Below are 23,261 nucleotides of genomic sequence, written 5' to 3' on the forward strand. Positions count from 1 at the left end.
AAAAACTGAATGATGCTGGGCATAGTGATGCACACCTGTAATCCCAGCACTCAGGAGGCTGAGGCAAGGGAATCACTGCGAGTTCAAGGCCAGCCTGAGCTACAAAGTGAGCCCAAGGCCAGCCCAAACTGCATGGTGAGACCCTGTCTCAAAAAGACAAAAACAAAAATTAAAAAAAAAAAGTTAAATGAAAAATTATGCTTAATTTCTACATTTAATGAGCTAAGCTAACATAACTGTTGAAAAGTATTTCAGACCTTTCAATATATTCTACAGCAATTCTAGCAAACAAATATATACCATTTTATATTTTCTAATAACTACATTAAACTTAAAAGTAATTTTAATGTATCAAAATTTAACTAATTTTAATAATTTGTTTTATCTACTATTTCAACATGTAATCAATATAAAAATTTGGGTTATTTCCTGAGCTGTTTTCAAAATCTCACATGCATTTTATGCTTGCAGCCCCTCTTAATTCAGACTCATTTCAACTCTCAACAGGCATATTACAAATGACAACTATGATGTGATTTTATTGGATTCATTTAAAAAATACATAGTTAATTACATATGCACATAGGCTTTCTGCCTTACTCTTTTACTGAAATAAATCATCTGCTTAACCTCTACAGATGAGCCATAATATCCATAATATCGCTACTTTCTACACAGCTAAAGCTTAAGTTTTAAAACTTCAATTAAGAGACAAGTACATGAAAAAGGCTAAAAGGACAAGTCAAAATTTTACCTGGTAATCAGCTTTTTATTAAACCGTCTCTCATAAGCCGCACTGATAGCCAGTGATGCCACAAAGGAACAATCTGATACTATTGTCTGCCAATAAAAACAAAGTGTTAATATATTCCTTTGTTCATAGAATTTAAACATGAGCCAACATTTATGCATTGTACCTGGTATTTTATATTAAATATCCTGATCATTGTTTAAGAATAATAAAAAGAAATGCCAGGCTGCTGACTCATATTTTATTCAACCCCTAGAAAAATCAAGAAGTATTTCAGTGACATTAACTTAAAATTGGGTATTTAACTCAGCAAGAAGACAAACCACGCCTTCCCATGGGTCAGTCGGTGTGTGGGCTGGGAAACCAGAAGAGCACCCCATCTTCCTGATGTGTTGTTTGACTGACTGCAGGCCTGGGCTGGCGATCTGGGCATCCATTTGGAGGATGGCAGTGTGCACTGTGGTGACTGTGGGGGTTTCTTCCTATGTTATTTTCAAAATCCAATGTTTTGTTCCATTTTACTGTTTTGTTTTATTCCTGTATCTGGTAACCAGAGCAACTATTTTGAAGATGATAACACGCAGAATAACAACCACTGTTAAATTCCTATCTTGTTTTGAAACCTATGTAGCTATTGGGTTTTGTTATTGTTGTTGTTTTTGGAGTTTGCTTAATTTTTCTTTTTTCTCTCTAACATAAAAGTAAATAAAATTGGATATTTACATAACTAAATCTTCTGTATCTAGTCCCATTATCAAACGTGAAATTCAGATTTTCAAGTTTTTCATCTACAAATATAAAATCTGTGACTGCTTGAAATAGTTACACAAGGCACTACCAAAAAGTAGTATTTAAATTTTAAAATTTAAAAATGTTTTACAGTAAAAAACATATCACCATTAATCTGTGAAATACTTGCACTTGCTTCAAACACATAAGCCCATCATTTTTGCCACTTTCTGAAGTTCTTGTGTGACAGAAGTGTTGAAATTTTAAAGCTAACCAGCAGGCTTTTGGGACAGGATACCTCACCCTGCCCCAGGGAGCTAGGCTGCTAAACCCCATCAGCCCGGACTGCCTGCACCCAGCTGCTGTCCAGAGGCTGACCCAGGCCAGCCTGACCACATGCAGTGGCAAAATGTCTGTTTTTTTTCACCTAAAAATACACTGTTTGTCTAATGTACCTCAAGGACTTTCTACCCAGTAACAGACAATGACTAACCCAACCAATGAAGTTAACCGTGCTCTCAAGCTTTTCTACTTCCTGCTTGCAAACCTATATAAACCTAACTGGGGACTGGTGATTTGGAACCATTCCACCAGCTGCCAGCATAATAAAGGTGTCTCCCTACTCCTTGGTGCAGAGCATCTTCTTTTTAGTTCCCTATGGGTTCTACCACACTTGAAGTCCTCTTTTGTGAGAGTCTTTACAAGGTCTGATTGAAACTCATATGCTGCCGATGGAAAAGCAGGCTCATAAAAATACTGTGCCCTGCAGTCTCATGCTCTTCCACTGAGTCAGTCACTGTTCATATGTGAGTAAGCTCCTGGGAGTAGACTGCTGGGGTCCTGTGAAGGTTTCTATCTTTAGCTTTTTCCCAGCTTCATCCCTACAGGAATGACCGTAAGGCTCTTGCTCACCTCTTGGAGGAGTCAGGCCCTAGGACAGTAGTGGGAAACCTATGGCAACCATGCCGCAGCAGACTGAAAGCTCTAAAAGGGTCACCATCACTGCTAAAGGTTTCAGGGTAGTTCTTAAAGTGGGCGTAGGGGTGGGAGCTGGACCTGCACACTGGCCACACTAGTTTTTGCAGCAGAACTGGAGAAACGGTTATTCACCAGAAAAGGAAATTCAGAATGAGAAACTCAAGCAAGGCTGGAAATTGACTGGATTCCAAACGGTTCTCACCTTTCATGCAATACCAGTTATACGTGGGAATGGAAAACCAACAGGCTGCCTATGCGCCTGTGATTCCTCCTTGGGTAGTGCCACTGAGTGCTATTCACTTCTTCCTCCAGTCAGGCCAGGACCAGCACTGGCACAGACACTAAGACAAGCCTGCCACTGCTTACGCTTTCTTCCTGGAACACCCTGAACTGCCCAATGGCCCTGACAAAAGCAACTTCATCGAAAACTGGCTATCTTAATTTTTGCAAAAGCTGAATGAACCTTGGGGCCTGGCGCCAAGGCTCTGGACACCACTCCTCCAGCGCTCCCCTTCTCTACTCAGCTCCAAGACCTCATCTCAAGGCTGGTGGTACCCTCTGTTGCAATGCATGGCAAAGGAGCCATGGCTCCCCAGCCAGCTCACTAGACTCTATGTCAGTACACTGCTAAGGAGAGCATAAGCACCCCTGGACTCCTAGGAACAGGAAATGAGCAAGGGCAGTACCTTGGAAGCTAGGGAGGCCAATTTCCAAGCATTCATGGACCATGGCAAGGGGCATATAAGGGGCCATGCCCACTTTTGGCCATAGTTCTTAACTCCTGTTAAGATAAGTGTTAGAGCCCATCTACTTGTTGTCTTGGCAGGCATCTGGAGACTCCACAGCACAATGGGTTTCGGATATTCTGCTTAGTACACTCCCAGATGGTGCCAGAGGCCAAACACACAGCTCACTGACACACGGGGATATCTCTCAGGCACAGTCCTGACGGATCCTGTGGAGCAGCAGCATCGGTTATTTCTGTCACAGACAGGGCACCAAGGTCTAAGTGCACAATGGCACTGGCTAGCTGCCTACCACATCCTCCCACACAAGGATAGCTCCTGAAAAGCCCAAGGACCCCATGGGCTTCTCACTCAGCTGCACCCAGCAGAGAAGTTCTGCACCTCCTCTTCAGTACATTTACTGAAGGGTCGGCTGAGAGACAGGTCACTCTCTAGCCTCAGAAGGATGGTGGGCAGATATGGAGGCATCTACACTCAGCAGTCCTTGTGGAAAGATGAACACAGTTGTGACCAGAAGGAAAGTGTGTTCACCCCCCCATCAGAGGAATCTCTGGCATCGGCCGGACCCACAGCACACTTGCTGGTAGCCTTGGTGAAGTGTGAGGAGGCAGGTGACTGCCACCCAGCTTCTGCCCCTGCAGATCAGCTGAAGGACTCTGCCAGCTGCTTAATGGAGGGATCTTTCAAAAGGAACAGATTAAAAAGCCTTTATGTAAAATGTTTCAAAAACATAAAGCAAAACAGAAAAGTCATTATGATATGTCCTCCTCTACCTTATTCATGAGGTTTGCTTCCATGTACTTCTGGCTCTTCCTCAGAGTCAAAATGAAGTTTTAGAAAAGGTAAGTGTTTTCAAGAATCAAAGTAGCCCTGACAGTGCAACTAAAGACACTAAAGACTTCAGAAAGTGGCAAAAAAGCTGGGCTAAGTGTGTTCAAAGAGAGAATATTTTCACTAACAGCAATATTTCTTTTACTGTAAACACATTTCTAAAAATTTAAACATTCCCAGTCATTTTTTTTATTATCAGGCATTTCTGTTTACAGCATATACATAATTATTTCAATGTTTAAGTCACAGTGTGCAGAATAATTTTTTTATTACTCTCATGTACTTGACTATATAAAAGCCTAAGAAAAAACACAAATTCCTATTCAAATTTGCTTAAAATGCTAATTTTCATATAAGTAAAAAAATAAAAGTTTACCTGCTTTATGCTAAAACTGGACACAGTATATATCATTGTAGGATTGCTGGTGAGGTCTTCTGGTCGTATCCACTTAGAAAACGTTGCTTTTTGTTTAGGTGATAATGGTAGCTTGCCCCATCTATCACTGAGGTAATAATAAAAATTAAAATAAGATTAATTTCAGTAGATGACTCAAAATCATAATTAATTTTCCTAAGGAATTGTTTTTAATATACAGTAATCATTTCACTATACTTAATCTTTCTAAAGTAATTATCTGGTCAAATCTGATTCTTTACACCTAGACCTGAATCCATTCAACCTAACTATCCTCCCCAATTAAAATATGCATAAATAAACAAATGAACACAGAGCACAACCCAAACCCACTTATTTTTACTTTAAGAATATATACAACTTTTTTTTTGGGGGGGGGGTACCGGGGATCAAACTCATGACCTTGTACTTGCTAGGCAGATGCTTATGCCACTGAGCTAAATCCCCAGCCTCAAGAATATACATAAAACTTAAATGTTTAATTTAGCATGTTTATGTTTTTAAAATTCAGCAATAAAGCTGAGCATGGTAGTGCATGCAGAAGACTGACAGGAGGATCACTGAGCGTTTGAGGCTAGCCTAGACTATACACAGTGAGTTCAAGGCTGGCATGAACTACATAATGAGATCTTGTCTCCAAGAGAGGGGAGAGTGAAGGGGGATTAGGGGAGAAAGGAGAAGGAAGGAGGGAGAAGGGAGGGGATAGAGGGAAGGAGATGAGAATGGGCAGAAGGGAGAAGGGAAGGAGGAGAGGGGAGCAAGCAGTTATGAGAGAGAGAGAGAGAGAGAAAGAGGGAGAGAGAGAGAAAAAAAGAAATTCAATAATCCAACACAGCCATTAAAGTGCAGGCTGACTCATTCAAAGGGCCCAGGAAGCTATAGATTCTTACTTTGGCCCTCAAATGCTCTCCAAGGATAGAGTAGCTAATTCACTAAATACTGTGTGTCTGGCTGGCATCATGTTCAAGTGCTTTACATACACTATCCATTTAAATGCTCAAAACAATTCTATTGAATATAGTTTAGAAAAGTTTCAAAGTGATTAAATAACTCATGAATGTCATGCAGCTAAGGAGGAGGACTGGCCTGTGTATCTAGACTTTTGGTTTCAAACTCACTCTGTGCTGTAATATTTCTCTAAAACTGATAGACAATACCAAATTAAGAAACATCTGCCTTTCTTCAAAACTTTTCTAGAGCAGGAAAAGCAAATCCTTGGATTTCAAGAAATTTAGAGATAATATGATATACAAAATGCAAATTTTTTAAAAGTATTTTTTCTTTTTTCAAAAAAAATGCTGGTAAGTATTAGGAGAAAGAAGACTTGTGATCACATTCCTGGCTGAAGTATCAGTTTCTTCACTGCAGGAGCATCTAAACTTTTATTAGTCAATGTTGGTGGTAAATGTGAATACAGTATGATATACATCATTTCTCAAACTATTTCTGACAACCACCTCACAGAAGCTCAAATGTTCCAGATAGTATTTGGACACCCTGTAAGACCAAGCTGATCATAAACAGAATTAACTGGAATTGGAAGAGTTTAACCTGGCACATGAACCACAAATTCAAGATTCCTTTTTCCTCATTCTCCCACCCCAAGATTCCTTAACTTGCAAGTTGCCAATGAATCAATTCAATGTGTTTCCTCAGAACTTTAAAAATACTCAAAATATCTTATAAATGTATTTGTGGTTTAAAAAAATACAAGAACAGAAAAATTCTTAAAAGTCAATCTCTCTAACCAAAGATAACTTTCAAATATTTTGAATCCTTTTCCTGTCAATCAGTTACCTACATTTAAGAAAAATATTGTTCTCATTGCAATATAACATAAATAAGACATGATACTCTTGCTACTGGCAGAGTGATTTTAAATGTATTTTTTATGAATTTTTTTCCAAATTTAATTAGTTCAGTAGGTATTTATTAAGTACTTACTATACATCAGGTAACTGGTACACATGGGGTCAATTTAGTTAATCAGACATGGGCTCTGCCCTTATAAATTTTATAATCCTCTAGAAGGTAGGCATTAAGCAAATAATTACAACACAAAATAAAAACAAAAAATATGAAAAACTTCGCTTCTGAAGGAGTTTGTACAGCTCTATAGTTTCTTTTTAGAATTTTATTTATGAGCATTTTCCAATGTTATATTCTCCAAGAACTTATTTTTCATGAATATATATTTTTCTTGTGGACATTCTGTTATGTATGGTATGTATCAGAAACACAAATCTGATTTGTTACACAATAATTAAAACTATGAAGTTTTCATACGTACTTGGATATATGTTCATTCAAGGACATACTAGAAGAACTGATCTAAGCTGGATTCATGGTGGCATCTGTCTGTGACCTCAGCACTCAAAGGAGACTGAGGCAAGAGGAGCCCCGTGAGTTCAAGGCCAGCCTATGATACACAGTGAGATCCTGTCTCAAAAAAAAAAAAAAAAAAAAAAAAGGAAAAAAATCCTGTTCATCTTCACTATAACACTGACGAATATCTTTGACTATATCTCTAAATACCTTGGTCTCTTGAAGTCTAATGGTTAGAAGTATAAAAATTTATTAAACATTGGAATATGTAGCTAAATGGTGTAACACAATTTAGTATTTAACAAAATATTTATGTTTCTAGCAGTGAACCTGTATTATATAGTATTTACTATATAACAAGTACCATGCTAAGTGCTTCACAATTTATTCATTTAATGATGATAGTAACACTATGAAGTAGGTTCTAATACTATCTTCACTTTTATAGGTCAGGAACCTAAGACATATTTAACAATTTTCCAGAATCATACAGGATTTCAATCTGGAATATTTGCCTCTAAAATCTGCACCCTTAATACCAAAGCTATAAAACTTCTAAAACGTAAGAATTTAAACCGAGTGTGGTGGTGCACACCTGTAATACCAACACTTAGGAGGCTGAGGCAGAAGGATCTTTGCAAGTCAAAACCAGTCTGGGCTACAAAGTGAGCTCAAGGCTAGCCTGAACTGCACAGTGAGACCTTGTCTCAAAAAGACCAAAAACAAACAAACAAACAAGAATTTCTTAGATCTTAATCAGTTGCTAGCCTTACAGGGTTGCTGGAGTGAAAAGATCTGGGCGATAACTACTGGCTTTCAGACACCTACTTCTTAGCCATCCAAGAAGGCAAAGCCAGCACCTGTGTGCCTACCGCCATCAGGAAGACTTGCCTACTGTGGGCAGACAGCCTGAGCAGGGAGAACAGCCAGACCCCTGCACGCTTGCCATCATCTGGACACTTGCTTTCCTCAGGTAACCAGTGTGGACAGGGAGAAACAGCCAGATACGCCTGTGCGCCCACGGGCCATCAGAGACACCTGCTTCCTGTAGGCAGCCAGGGTAGGCAGAGAGAATCATACAGACATGCCCCTGTGCGCCTGCACCAGCAGACCTGTGGTGTAACAGCACAGGTGTGGAGAAGCTCGCCCCACACCCCACTGCCTCCCTGGGAACCCGGGTTCGGAGAAACCCAGGTGCCTGGGCTATTCCTACACTGCAGAGGCGCAGCCAATGTGGGAAGCAGCTGGGACCCCACAACCAGTTTGTTGGGAGGAACCTAGGAAAATGTCAAGATGAAGGAGCAAAAGGCAATCTCTGGCCTCCAGCCCACACAAAACAAGTCTAGGAGATACAGACATGGAAGAAAATGTAAGGCATACACCTGAAATCTCTCAAAGGATAAAAGTGAAGAAACAACTTCATGAGACTGTAAAGGTAATCAAATCAGAAACAGGATCTCAGGTAAAAGAAAAAAATCACAAACATAATGAAAGAATTGCCGAGCATACTAAAGAAGATATAGGTTAAAAAAAAAAAAAAAGCGTAGGAAAATGATGGAAACATTGAATGAACAATATAGGAAGGAATTACAATGTATGAAACAGATTCAAAGAGATATCCAGGAAATTAAAAACTCCATCGAAAGCTGGCAAAACCGTTTGAAAGAGACTGAAGATAAACTCTCAGACCTTGAAGACAGGATGGCAGCTAGCAGTCATGAAAAAAAGATCTCTTAAAAGTAACAAGGAACCAGAAAATAACAATTCAATGGCTGCAACACAACTCAAAGAAAATAATTAAAGAGTGACAGGTGTCAGCAAAAAAGCAGAGGCCAACACAAACGACATAAAAGACTATTTACAGAAGTCATACCAGAAAACTTTCCAAACAAGAAAATGACCTGGCATACAGATATGCAAGGCATACAGAACTCCAACTAACCATAACCAAAATAAATCTATATCAAATAATCAAGATCCCAGAAATTTAGCACAAAAACAGAATATTAAAGGCTTTTAGAGAAAAGAAACATCACCTACAAAGGAAAATCATGGCAAAATCATGGCAGACTTTTCAACACAAACCATCAAGTCAAAAAGAGCTTGGAGTGAAGTGTTTCAAGTCCTGAAAGAAAACAGATTGACATACCCTGCAAGATTACCTTTCAAAACTGATGGAAAAATAAGATATTTGCACAATAAAGAACTGAAGGAATTCTTGATCACCAAACCAACCCTACAAAGATATTGTAGAGAGATAAAGATGACCATGGTTCCAGGAATAGTGGCAGAGGGGGACTGCCAAACGGACAGGCAATTTAAAGAAAGGGCAAGATAGGGGGCCAACAGCAGAAGTACAGCATTACAGAGACAAACTAATGCATGCCACTTATGACCATTAATGTAGGTGGTCTCAATTACCAATGAAAAGAAACACAGGCAGAGTAGGTCAAGAAACAATATCCATCAATATGATATACAAGAGAAACACATTTAACTCAAAAGGAAATTCACAGACCAAAAGTCAAAGGAGAGAAAACAATGTTCCAAGTGACAGGAAACCAGAAAAAAGCAGGGGTAGCCTGTCCATCCACTGCAGAATAGATAATAGGGCATTTTGATACAATAGAAAGCTACTGGGCTATAAAGAAGGACAATCGCAAAGCTCTCATATGTAAATGGATGCAACCTGAGATCACACTCATGGGTGAAATGGTTTGGATTCGTAGGAGTGAACATCATGTTATCTCCTAGCGTAAAAAACTGAAGAGTTGGTGGAAACCAAAATGTACAATAGCTATTGTGAAAGTGATAGAGGAGGAAACATCTAAAAAGAGAAGGTGTTAACCACTGTTAATTTCCTATTATCTTGTTTCGAATTCCTGTATTGTTTTCATAGTTTTGTTAGGTTTGGTTTTATTCTGTCTTGTTTAATTTTACTGTGTCTGATGGTATGGGCAGCTATTTGAAGACAATGAGATATATTATGGTAGTCATTGTTATTTCATATTATCTTGTTCTGAAGTCCTGTAACACTTTCATTCTTTTGTTTTGATTGGTTTTATTTTGTTTTGTTTAATTTTATTATGTTTGGTGGAATGGACTACTATTTTGAAGAAAACAAGAGATATTATGATATCTATTACTGATGTCCTATTATCTTGTTTTGAAGTCCTGTATCACTTTTATTGTCTGTTCTGATTAGCTTTATTCTGTTTGGTTTGGTTTTATTCTCTTTAAAATTAAAAAAAGAAACAAGAAAAAATAAAGAAAGCAAAACTAACTCAGCATGGTGGTACACACCTATAATCCCAGCACTCTAGGAGGCTGACCCATGAGGATCTCAAGTCCAAGACCAAGTTGGACAACTTAGTGAGACCCTGCCTCAAATAAAAAGCAAAAAACCAAACAAACAATAAAAGGCTGAGGATGGATAACACAGCTCAGCGCAAAGGCCCTCAATTCAATCCCCAGTGAAAGACAGTAACAAGAGGATATTGGGGGCCAGGAAGAGAAGGGTGGGTAGAGAGGGAAGAGCGTATGAGTGAGAGGCAGAAACACAGCCAGACACTAGAAAATGAAAAGGAGCACTCTTATTTACAGAGGCTTTTATATTCTCCATGTAAGACTACGAAACTTTCCCTGTAATTGGGGCTGAACTCAGGAAAGGATCTTTCTGATGCTATATCCCCAGCCCTTTCTATTTTGACATAGGGTCACACCAAGTTACACAGGCCACTCTCAAACTTAGGATCTTCCTGTCCCAGCCACCCAGGTAGCAGGGATTACATCACATGCCACTAAGCCCAACACTGCTGTATTACTTAACACCATTTTTTCTATGCCTGCATAAGTACATTAAAAGTTTAAAAACTGGGACCGGGGATTTAGCTCAGCGGCATAAGCACTTGCCTGGCAAGTGTGAGGTTTTGAGTTCAATATACAGTACCAAAAAAAAAGTTTAAAAACTGGTATTACAATATTATATACATGACTTTATATTTTTTGAAATGAACATCTTTTCCAAAGACATTTTATCTACACAGTACAGTACTTGACTGCATGGATGTACCTTTTCCCCTAGTAATTTGAGACAAGGGTTTGCTATGCAGTCCAGGTTGACCTGAACTCACCATGTAGGCCATGCTGGCCCTGAATTCATAATCCTCACACCTTACCTCTCAAGAGCTAGGATTACCAGCATAAGCTGCCACACACAGCTGGACACACCATTACTGAATCATTACCATACCTCTGATATTTAATCTCAGTAACTCTTAGTTATAAAAGATGCCTTCATGAATTCTCTTATTACACACATCTCTGAACCAAACAGTATTTTTACAGCTCTTGACATAAACTGCCACTGTCCTGGAAGGCTGTTCTAACACTTTTATAAACAACTCTCCTGAACTGGACCTCAATAAACACAGTTACTGCCACTCTATTCTTCCACTCCATTCCTGTACAGGCTTGTAGTTCTGCTGTAATTGAAACACCAACTGGACAGACATCTGCTGAGTACTTTCTTTGTGCCAGACACCGTATCAGCCATTGTGAGGATAATGTGAGGAAAGGAGATTTACACGAGCCCAGTCATGATCTGGCCATCACAGTGTTCTTGCTATGTTATCCCATCTCTTTACCATAATTATACTTCCCTTCCAGTTTTTTATTCAATTTTAACTTCAAAGCTATGAATTGAACTCAACTGAAAAATCAGATCTTGAAAGTAAAAAAATCACAATTAATGCTTACTTACCAGAAAGGCATTGGATAAGCAAAACGTTCCCTCAGATCAACACTCATGAAAGGAACATATTCTATACCATTTATTTTTGATGTTGTCCTATAAAATATGAGAAAAAAATTCTAAGGTAAATATTCAAGTCTATCTTAATACCCAATCTTAAAACTCTCCAAAATTTAAATGACAAGGCATAGTACTGTACTAAATTGACAACTTCATGTCATTAAATGTATTTGGATAAAATTTTCATAAAATTGAGTATCAGAAAATAACTGATGTACTTCAATTCAATAAAAATTATTCTTTTTAATTCTAACATCCATAACAACAAAACTCTAGTCTCAAGACAAGCCTATTCCAGAGGTAACAAAAGTGCCCTTTGTGTCCCTTACCAGGACACAAAATCAATTCCATCTGAAGTCCAAAGGGACAATCAATTTAGTTATTTTAGAATTTTAAAAACATAAAATTTACAATTCTGAAAAATAAGTTCTTCATATTTTCCAATATATGGGAATATGAAACAGATAATAAAGGAGGAAGTAACACATATCTCAGCTACGGTCTGTTGATAAATTTAAGAAATAAAAAGTTTGTGGTAGCTCTGCAATGTTTTCTCCCTATTTTGTGTATGTCCACTGATTTGCAGTAGCTACAGAATATCTGCATGATTTAGTCTTCAGGCAATGATGAACAGTGAATTTGAGAATTAAAAGTCAACAGATACAATGACTTTAGAATAACATACAGCCATATTTTGAAAAGATGAGAACTTTTCACTTGTGTGAAAGGTAGGTGTGTTGTTGTAGTACTGAATTCCAAATGTATGTAGAGCAGAGAAATGATGAAGTGTACTCTTAGTTAGTGTCACTTAGCTCCAAAACTATCCTTTTTTATCTTATTTTGTGTTGTACTGGTTCATAGCCAATTTTTCCTAGACAAAGGAAACCAGATTAGTAGGAATAGAATTAAAATCTTCAACAGGAAAGAAAGATGCTGTCTGTCCCAAGGTTTTGAACTAGAAATCCTTTCGGGTCAATTGTCAGGAAGATTAAAAATGAGTACCTACAAGACTTGCACAGTTCTAAGCAAGTCATGTTCATAGTTCTAAGTAAGTTCTTGCATAGTTCTAATTTTGTCTACACTGGCTCAAGAGCCAGAAGTATTTCTACATTAGTACGCTTCACATTTTCAACATCTCCTGAACCTTCTTTCACATATGTTGAGATGTATGCCAGAAAAGTCTTTGAGCACTTTTTGTAAAAAGTCGCATGGTACATAGTTTGTTTTGCAGTAAGGTTTCTGTCACATATTCTTTTGTGTTCATTTTCTTTTCAAAAATTCATTAAAGAAATGAAAAATTATTCATAACTCACAATTTTAGTTTTGTTTGCTGGTTTAGACTGCTATTTCAAAGTGATGAGTATTTTCCCATTAGGGATCTGGTGACAAAGTTGCACTGATTACTAGTGGTGTCTCACAGTTCTGTTACACTCCTTAATATCCAGGGCTCAACTTTGCCAGATTTTACAGAAAACACATTATGTCTAATAAAAACTGCCAACACTAAAACACATTAGAAAGCAATTCTAACTTCATTTCAAAATGACTACATGATATTATTACTTATAACTACCAAATAACACTTTTATTAATAAAGATCTGATTACAATTCAGCAAATCTAATGAGAATACAATTACCTGCAATGACTCACAAAATTCATTATAATTAATCACAAATGGATTTACCTGAGTACTTCTATTTCTTCTGCTGTATATCTCTGTCCCTGTGCATCACATGACTGTGGACTTACGAAGGGCTGAGGTTTTTCAGAGAAGGCATTAGCTCCTAATGGAAAATGTGTTTTCACTGGAGGTGGCTTTGGTTTAATATTTGACTTAACTTTGTAGAATGGCTTTGTCAAAGGCTCACTCAACGCTTCTGCTCTATAACATAGGCACAGAAAAACAGTTCTAGTTTTTCTTTTCGCATTTAAGGTTTTTTTGTTTTTTGTTTTTTCCTTTTGGAAGCACTGGAGATTGAACCCAGGACCTCTGCACTGAGCTACATCCTCCAGATCTTTTATTTGCCCAGACTTGGCTTGAACTTGTAATCTTCTTGCCCTAGCCTCCCACAGGTATGCACCACGCCCAGCTATCTTAAATTTTTAAGAAATGAAGTTTATTTCAAGAACTCGTCAGTCATCCCTCATGGAAAATCAGTATATAAAATTCTTACACACTAGTCTATCATTACTTTAGCTACTCCCAAAAGTAAGGTAAATATTTTTGCAAATAGTAACTTTATTGACATTACTTGAACACTTCTTGTACGTCAGATACTACGCAAAGTAAGCAATGTGCAAGAATGTATAAAACAATTTCTAGTCACAAGGTGCTCATGATTTTGCAGAGAAATATGACTGCATCAAAATGACACATGCCAGGATACATGTGAGTAAACACATGAAAAACTACAGACTTAAATGACTAGAAAAAGGGAGCAAGGGAAAGTTGCTTTCAACCAGTACAAAAGCCACAAAGTTCACCTGGGAAACAAAGAAGCATTCTTAAATACAGACAAGAACATGTATGTCAGTTAACCTCTATGGAATGGATATACACCCTGTGAAAAGTACAACTGAGAGGCAGTAGATGAAAGGACAGGAAGGCAAGGGTGGACTATGGAAGGCCTCACATGCTATGCAAGTGAACTGGGGCTTTGTTCTGTGGAAGAACAAGCTTGAAAGTAGGAATTCTTAACCTAAGGTCCACATATGAGCTCCAGTTTTGTGAACACTGAAATTATATGCAAAAGTTACATGAGCACATTTTTCTAAAAAGTAGTTTTCACAGATCCTCAAAGGTACTCATTCCTGACAACTCGCCTCCTCTGCTTAGAATGAACTCAGAAATCCTAGAAAGGTTAGCTACATGGGCAATAAAAGTCAGCTATGATTCTAATGAGAAAGTCAAGTGCCACATGTTCATATCTTCATGAATCTGGGGAAACAAACCAAAAGTTAGTTAACAATGGTGATGAAAAGGAAGAATGACATGCCACAATAAATAAGAAAAGCTGAGGACTGCACAGCCATCTAGGTAGAGCCTCAAAGGGAGATAATTCATGCTACAGATACAAATGTGATTTCCACCCTTTTCCTTATCTACCAAACTCCTTCAAGAGGTATGACACTCTTATACAAACCCATTCAATCTTTCAACAATACCTACAAGCATATACTACACATGAAGAGCTTTGAGACGTGACTATAGCACTAAACAAATGGACAAAGTTCCAGTTTCAAAGAGCTTACATCTAAGGGACGAGGGCTGAAAAGGACACAAAGAGCAAATACAAATCGTATGCCAGTGGTACGAGCTACAGGAAAGAATATCAGAAGACAGTAAGCAGGACAAAAGTGCTAGAGAAGAGTCTGTTCTAAACAGAATAGGCAGGGCCAGCCTCAATGCAAAGTTGACACCAACTTGAGGTGAGAGAGCTACACATACTGTGTAACTCGGGGAATGAATATGCCTGGAGACAGGACAATTCTCAATCTATTTTCTATAGCAACCCTGGAAGCATTTCCAGACGTTCTCCTCTTTGAATTCTGATATGATACAACATAAGAAAAGTCATCCATGTCAAATACCAGAATCATTTCAGCTCTAACAGCAAAAACTAAAAACACTTCTTGGTTGATTGGCTATTTCTTGAGGCTAAAGCAAGAAACTAAAAAAAGGTAAGTCCACTCCTTTGAAGAAGACAGACTTACAGATCTCAGTTTAAAAATATGAAAGTTTGTTATCACGACCTGTCCCACACGTAAGACAAATCTGTTATGTAACAAGTAACAACACATCCCCTCCATCATTTAGTACGTGAGTGACAAAAACTCACCTATCTAGTGCCTGTCGAGCCAACTGTTTCAGTTTATTTTGCAGGGTTTTATCAGCAGTTTCAGAAGACTTAAGAGAAAGAAAGAGATAGACATCCTAAAGCATATTTTTTTAATTTTCTTGATCCATGGTATTTCTATGCAAAAAAATTTACAATGCACATTATACTTGTTGAAATTATGAATGAACTGAATGACTGAACAGGACATTTTGTTTTTGTCTTTAAAGATTATCATTTAAAACAGTGTCAAAAGCTTGTCATTGAGTGAACTTAAAAGATCACTGAATGAGGCTGAGGCAGGAGGACTGCAAGTTCAAGGCCAGTCTGGGTGACCTAGCAAGACCGAATCTTAAAAGAAAAAACAAAATTCAAAAGTGCTAGGAATGTAGCTCGGTTTTCCTTGGGTTCAATTCCTATATCTGGGGTGGAGGGTAAGGGTGGGCAGTGGACACCGTGAATGACCTGGGAACACCAGGCTCTACCATTGTAGCCGGTCTTGCTGCTAAGTGCTGCTCTTAGACTTTACAAAATAATAAAGCTCTCCCAAACTAAGGTACCTTACTTTTTACTATATGAAATTGAAAGTTTATTCTAAATTCATAATTTGTGGTGATAAATTCTTTCTGTAGTAATTAGTTATTAGGTTACACGTAGGTTAAAAATTAGTACCTATAACTGAAAACTCAATTGCTTACTTATTCAATAGATACAAAATTTTAATAAGCTGCAAAAACCTATTATCTGTGATCCTACTTTGGAGGGAGGATTTACTAAAAATTGAACCAGGACCTTGCTAATGCTATGTAAGGGCTCTAGCCCTAAGGTATACCCCTAACCCTTTCTTAAAATTAGTAAGAATCTCCATAAATTGCCTGTGCTAGTCTGGGACTTGAAATACCACTGCCTCGGCCTCCCAAGTAGCTGAACTTGCAAGCACGTACCACAATACTTGGCTTCACCGTCTTTTGATAAGGATTAACTTAAGTTACATTTATTACAACAGAACTTATTTTCTTCAAAGAGTCAAGTAAAATTCATTAGTAAAGTAAGTTTCCTAACATAATTCCACCAAATTTAACCTACAGATATACATACAGTTTTCAGACAGAGATCCACAGCCTCCGTATACAATTCTATAGCTTCTTCAACATTCTGTTTTTCATCTTCATCAAAAGCTTGTGTAACAAGGAAATGAGCACGCTCCAGGTCTAACTGATGTTTTGATTTCAAAGGACCAGCACTCTTTGACTGAACTAGGAAAAGAAAGCAAGCATATACAGAAAGATTACTCAAATACAAAAAGAAACAGTAAATAAACAGTATATTTAAAACATTCTTTACCAAACTCTATAACCCTATATTAAAGAGTTTAGTAAAGTATATGTACATTTTTAAAAACTTAAAAATAACTCCCCTTGTGGCTTGTATCTAGATATTCCTCCAAAGCCTCAGGAGGTCATTATGGAGTTTTCAGAGGTGGCTGGATCTAGAGTATGTGATGCTGGGATTAAGGACGTGTTGCCGGGATTGACCCATACTACAGTGCCAGGATTACGGGTGCTTTACCGGGGGTATATGCCACTTTAAGGGCGAGTAGCCTGGATAGAATATAAAGGACAAAAAGAGGGCTGCTGTTGTCCCTGCTTGTTGCTTGCTATTTTTTTTGATACTTGGATGTTTTGCTGCCTTCTGCCTGCCATGAACTGTTTCTCCTCTGCAATGCCCCTCTGCCATGCCACCTTGCCTTAGAGCCAGCCAGCTATGCACTGAAACCTCTACAAACTGAGAGCCAAATAAACCTTTCCTGCCTTAACTTTCCCAGCAATAAGTGTTGGTGAGGCTAGGAACTAGAATGTTGCTATATTGCTGGCAGAGTAGTACAATGGTGTAGCACCTTTCGAAACAGAGTGACAGTTCTTTATAGAGTTATTCTATGACCCAGCTGGATATATATTCAAGAAAACTGAAAGCATATTTTCACATGAAAACTTGTAAATTAATGTTTATAACAGTATTGTTCAAAACAGCCAAAAGGTGGGAAAAAAACCAAATACCTACTAACACATGGAAAAAAATATGGCATACATAAATATTATTTAGTCATTAAAAAAAAAATCAAGAGGACTGGGATTTAGCTCAGCAGTGAAAGTGCCTAGCAAACACAAGGTTGTGAGTTTGAGCTTTGGTACCAAAAAAAAAAAAAAAAGAATGAATGAATGAACAGACACTTCCTGCAACATAGGTAACCCTTAAAAACATTAAAATTCAGTGAAAGCCAGACGACAAAACAGCTGGATGATCCCATTTACTGTATATGAACCATCTAGAATGTCTACCTACACATACAGAAAGTAGATTAGTTTGTGTTTTCCTTTGGAACGAGTGCAGCAACAACACTCATGAGTTTCACTGTGGAATCTTGGCATAACTTGTCTCCCCAAGCAGCAGAACTTCATGAATCCTGGTCAGTCTGGCTTCGTACTGTACCTGTCACCTTTGAACTTTATCCAAGTGGCTTCACTGAGATCCTGACCTTTCTGGAATCTTCCTTGGCACTGGGTTTCACCTCAGCAGATGTCCTGCTTAATCCTTGGTCCACTTTACACACCTCCCAGCCCTCAGCCAGGCTCACTGAGGATCCTCTCCAAGAGAAAGGCTCCTCCTTCAGAAACACGCCTAGAGCTGAACACGTCACTCACTCCTGTGGGGTGCTTGGCTTGCCCAGATGATCCTCCCCAGAGCCACAGCTGCCCAGGAAGCAGCTCTCAGGCGCACTCCAGCCCCAGAAAGCCCTGGCAAGCATGGAGCTGGGCTCACCCTCCCCAGGAGCCAGCCTGTGTCACCCAGTTCAAACATAATTTTGAAACAGTTTATGAAACAAAGCTGGGAAAATGAAGTTTCCCTGAACCACAAAATAACGTTTTTTATCTTTTAACTTTTTTATTTTTATTTGTAATCGCATGCAGTACATAATGATTACACTCACTGTGGAGAGTCAGCACATGTACAAAACACATCTTTCTGCAGTGTTGGGAACTGAACCCAGGGCCGTGGGCATGCCAGGCAAGCACTCTACCACAGAGCTACACCCTCTAAATACATGAGTCAAAATAACTTCACATCAAGTAAGGACAGATACGTGCAATTTCTGGACATTTTCCTAAAGTAACCTACTTTTTTAAAAAGAGGATTACTGTAACAGAGAAGTCAACCAAACCTACTTTATCCTAACTACATGCTTTACTTATGATCATGTTTAGAATTAGTGGTAGCAACTAGCACAAAGTCTATGAGAGTAAAGATTCCTCTTAAGATGCCTCTGCTTGTGGCTGTTTTACTCAGCAACACAAAAAGGTGTTAAGAATCATCCCTAGGCTATGAGGTGGCACATTTATAATCCTAGCACACTGGGAGACTGAGGCAGAAGGATGGCAAGTCTGAATATAGCCTGGGCAACTTACCAAGACCTATCTCAAAATAAAAAAGGGTTGGCAATGTAACCCAATGTGAAAGTTCTGGGTTCAATTCCTAGTGCTACCCTTCTCCCCAAGGGGGGGAAAATCATACCAGCACTGCCCCCTTTTTCTCCACCTCCTTCTTCCTGCTTCTTCTTCTTTCCTCCTCCTTCTTCCTCCTCTTCCTCCGCTTTCCCTTCTCCTCTTCCTTCTTCCTCCTTTGAGACCTAGTCTTAGTAAATTACTAAACTGACCAGGCTGGGCTCAAACCTGTGCTCCTTCTGCCTGCTCAGCCTTTCAGAGTGCTGAGACTACAGGGATGTGCCACCACACCCAGCAAGCCTATGCACACCGCTATTGCAGCATTTGCCACACTGTTTACAGAAATAAAGAAAAGCTGTTCTAGGCCTCTGCTTACATGTTGCTTTTCCAAGGTACTGTCTTAGAAGACTTGAGCAAAGGTCTTGAGGTAGAGCACACTGCCAGAGAAGAGACTAAACCTATCACTGAAGTCTTTCAACACTGAAGAGAATTAGTCAATTTTAATATCAAAAGAGGGCATATGTTAGATATCTAAAAAGCAGACTCTACCAGGGCTCTAATCCTAACTTTGTCACAGATAAATTACACCTCTGGGAAATTAGGTAATTGGACTCTTGTTATCTGTAAGACTTCTCTCATACATCTATGTCACATTTCCATATTATGATTTTTTAAAGAGGAATGAGCAGGAAATGAAGATCAAGAGCCACAAATCAAGAGACAGTAACACAGGGAAAAGATGTGATGGAAGAGAGGTTAAAAAAAAACCATAGTGACAACCTCAGAGCCTTACTGACCTGCAGAATGCAGAGCTTCAACTCTTTCCAGATACTCATTTATTTTTTCTTGAATACATTCTAGGCTTGATCCTGCCATCTCAGCATAAATTAAGGCTTGTGCTGCTTCCTAAAAATAAAAATAACTCAAAAGAATCAAACAGATACATTACAATTTGAGAATGACAAAACATTTTCATTAGTGTATGTCTGTGATACATAATAACTATAATCATCTTGGTGAATTAATACATATACGTATCACATCTGGATTGTTTTTACCCCCCCTTTCCTTCCAAAGAACATTTTTAGGATATTTTTTCCTAAGATAGTAAGTTATGTAACCTTCCAATACCCATCCTTCAGTTTTCAATGTTCTCCATTTTCATATACTGTTAAAAACTTAGGAACAAGTATGTATGTATAAGGAACTGATTACAAACACTTCTTTAGAAGAGCTATAATATGCATGTTTTCTGTTTTATTCATCCACAGATCAGATGTTAAATTATATATTCTGAAAAGATAAACTGAGCTGTAAAAGCATTAAAATGGGCTGGGTTGTGGCTTTGATAGAGCACTTCCCCAGGATGTTTAAAGCTGTGGGCTCAATCCTCAGCACCTCCAAAAGCAAAAAAAAAAAAAAAAAAAAAAAAAAAAAGCATTAAATGAATAATCATCAAAATAAAATTAAGTATCGAGAGTGTAAGAAATTAAAAAGCCAGACATAAGCACATTCCTGTAACCCCAGCACTGAGGCTGAGGTAAGAGGATCTCAAGTTCAAACCCAGCCTAAGCAACTTGGCAAGATTTCAAAATAAAAAATTTAAAAAGGGCTAGAGGGGTAGCTCAGGATGAAGGCCTTAGGTTCAATCTCTAGTAGTATAAAAGGATAGTAAATTATAAAAATAAAATATCTCACAAAGTACTCTTTCGCACAGAAAATACTCTAAGGATAACACATATTAAAGCAGACTTAATTTGTATGACACAAATTTATTTTCATTAAGAAAACCTTGCTTCTTCCAGTTATTCTGTAACTTTCACAGCAAGTTGTTATCAATAGTGAAGAAGTGCTTCCATTCTCCCCATCACTGTTCAAGGAAAATCATCAATGCTACCACCTAGAAAGAGCAGAAGTTTCTCCAAGTAACAGTACTTCCTCTGCAGTGTCCTAAGCATGTACAACACTTTATAGGGGTATGCCTGTCAGTCTCCAAGGGGGCCATCTACTGAGCATCACTTCTGAATCTAGTTATTTCAGCAAGAGCTCTGCACCTAACAAAATCAGTAAGAAAAATAGTTTTGACATTAGTGGAAATTCAACGGAAAGGCCAAGGTGTAGAAGAGTATGAGTTTCTGAGATTACAATAACTCAGATATTCCAAGACAGAAAATCGTATCTCTAAATTCCATATTTTAGCTGGGGTAGGAAGTACAAGCCTATAACCCCAGCATTCAGGAGGCTGAGCTAGGAAGATCGAATTGCGTTTCATGCCAATTTAGAGTTCCAGCCAATTTAGGCTTCATATTGAGTTCAAGGCCAGCCTGAACTATACAGAGAAAATTTGTCTCAGGAAAACCTAATAATAATAATAATAAACACTGTTATCACATGTACCATCATTATCTAAATACATTCTAGTTATACTTTGATCAACTGAGTATCTTATAATTTTGTCTTGCCCATAAATACTGATTTTCAAATAATTTTCTTGCTTTTAAAATTTTAAATTTTAAAATTGTTCACATCAGTTTTATTTTACTTATTTTATACAAAAATGACAGCACGGTGGTACATGCCTACAATCTCAGTACTTGGGAGACTGTGCAGGAGGGTCACAAACTGGAACCCAGTTGGGGCAACTTAGTCACTCAGCAAGACGAGGGTTATGGCTTATATCTAGATGTCACCCCAAAGCTTCACACACTCATATATGGGGCTTTTGGAGCTCGATGGATCTAGGGTGTGTGACACTAGGATTAAGGGGTGTGTGGTACTAGATTAGTCTACTAATTGGTTTATCATAGCACAGATGTAGTTTCGGGAAGCCCACCCCTGGTGTGGTGTCACCACCCAGAACCCTGAATAGTATAAAACGGAAAAGGAAGTTGCTTTGCTGCTGCTGCTACTCACTGCCCTGCTTGTAATGCCACACTATTTCTCGTTTGTGATGCCTGTCTACCATGCACCCTGCCTATAACCAGTCAACTATGGACTGAAACCTCTATAAAACGTGAGCTGAAATAAATCTGTCCTATGTTTTAACTTTGGGTATCAGGTATTTTGCCTCAGCAAAGAGAAAAGTAACTAAGACAACCCCTATCTTCAAAATAAGGGGGGGGATGGGTATGGAATGCGCTTGGGATATAGATCATGTCCAAGGCCCTGGGTTCAACACCCAGTAAGACTACCAATTAAGGAATTGCCTATGAAACAGCATCAAGGTAAACAATGCTAAAAAAAAAAACTGATAATACTTATGGAAAGAGTTTCTAGAAGCTTCTGGGGGTTTTTTGTTTAGGTTTTTTTTGATGGTGCTGGGGATATAACTCCAGAGCCTTGTGCATATAACGCAAAAGCTCTACCACTGAGCCACACACATGCCCATATTCTTAATTTCTTAAAGATGAGATAATCTTCCTAAATTATAATGTATGTAACCCCGTAGGAAAAGAAGAAACACTGTGTTCTTTGCTTTAGAAGTTGTTTTTATATGGCACTATTTTAACCTATTAATGTGTCAAAGTTACTTTACAAAACCAAAATATAAACCAGGAATGGTGGCAAATGACTGTAATTCCAGCATTTGGGAGGCTGAGGCAGGAGGATCATTACTGGTTCCAAGCCAGCCTGGACCACATGTTGAGTCCAAGTCAGCCTGAACTACACAGCAAGCTCCTCTCTCAAAAAAAATTTTTTTAAATTTTTATTTCCAAAAGTCTCACATGAAACCAATAAAATACTAGTCTAGAGGAAACCACACTTTACCGGTAGTACTTGGGCTTATGAAATAATTTACTTAAACGTGGCATTCTTTCTTAAAGAAAACGTATCATGAGGCTTCCAACTAGAAAATGGAGAGGTGGGTTCACAATTCCTTAGGGCTGGAAAGCAAAGAATGGATTATGGAAGCTTAGTCTTTGATTTAGCAATTGTGTGCCCTGTAATTCATCCAAAAAAAAACTTTCAAAAAAGTCTGTCAAGCATTACTTACAGGAATATTAATTGCACAGTTACTTAGGATGCTGAAAAATCAGAATGACACTACATGCCTAATGGATTGTAAATTTTGGTACATGCCCATAATGAAATACTATGCAACTGTTATTGTATCGTTAAACTTAATGATTTGGGGAAATGTTCAAATGAAAAGAACAAACTTACAAAACAGTATAAACAGTATGTAAATAGATACTATAAAGATATACATCAAATCCAAGGATAAGAGATGCGTTTATGTTTAATTTACTTTTGTTTCCAACAAACGGGCGTAATTCTGGTGTGTATCCCAGCCCACTTCCCGCTGTATAGAAATCAGAGCCAAAGGACAGCAAG

At 38.2% G+C, this 23,261-nt stretch overlaps 1 protein-coding gene across 2 annotated transcripts in view; it reads right to left on the bottom strand.

Annotated features, from left to right (window-relative positions):
- Window positions 1-23,261, bottom strand: part of Capn7 (calpain 7) — a 41,412-nt gene that overhangs the window by 17,571 nt on the left and 580 nt on the right. For both annotated transcript variants that reach the window (XM_063257204.1, XM_003480116.5), the window contains exons 2-8: window positions 19,724-19,832; window positions 16,525-16,682; window positions 15,430-15,497; window positions 13,275-13,472; window positions 11,538-11,624; window positions 4,412-4,538; window positions 755-840 (exon numbers count right to left, since the gene is read on the bottom strand). In XM_063257204.1, the coding sequence (XP_063113274.1) occupies window positions 755-840; window positions 4,412-4,538; window positions 11,538-11,624; window positions 13,275-13,472; window positions 15,430-15,497; window positions 16,525-16,682; window positions 19,724-19,832 (833 nt within the window). The remainder of the gene's footprint in view (window positions 1-754; window positions 841-4,411; window positions 4,539-11,537; window positions 11,625-13,274; window positions 13,473-15,429; window positions 15,498-16,524; window positions 16,683-19,723; window positions 19,833-23,261) is intronic.

Source organism: Cavia porcellus, unplaced genomic scaffold, assembly GCF_034190915.1.
Source record: "Cavia porcellus strain 051 isolate PalLab524CR breed Dunkin Hartley unplaced genomic scaffold, mCavPor4.1 scaffold_10, whole genome shotgun sequence".
NCBI lineage: Eukaryota > Metazoa > Chordata > Mammalia > Rodentia > Caviidae > Cavia > Cavia porcellus.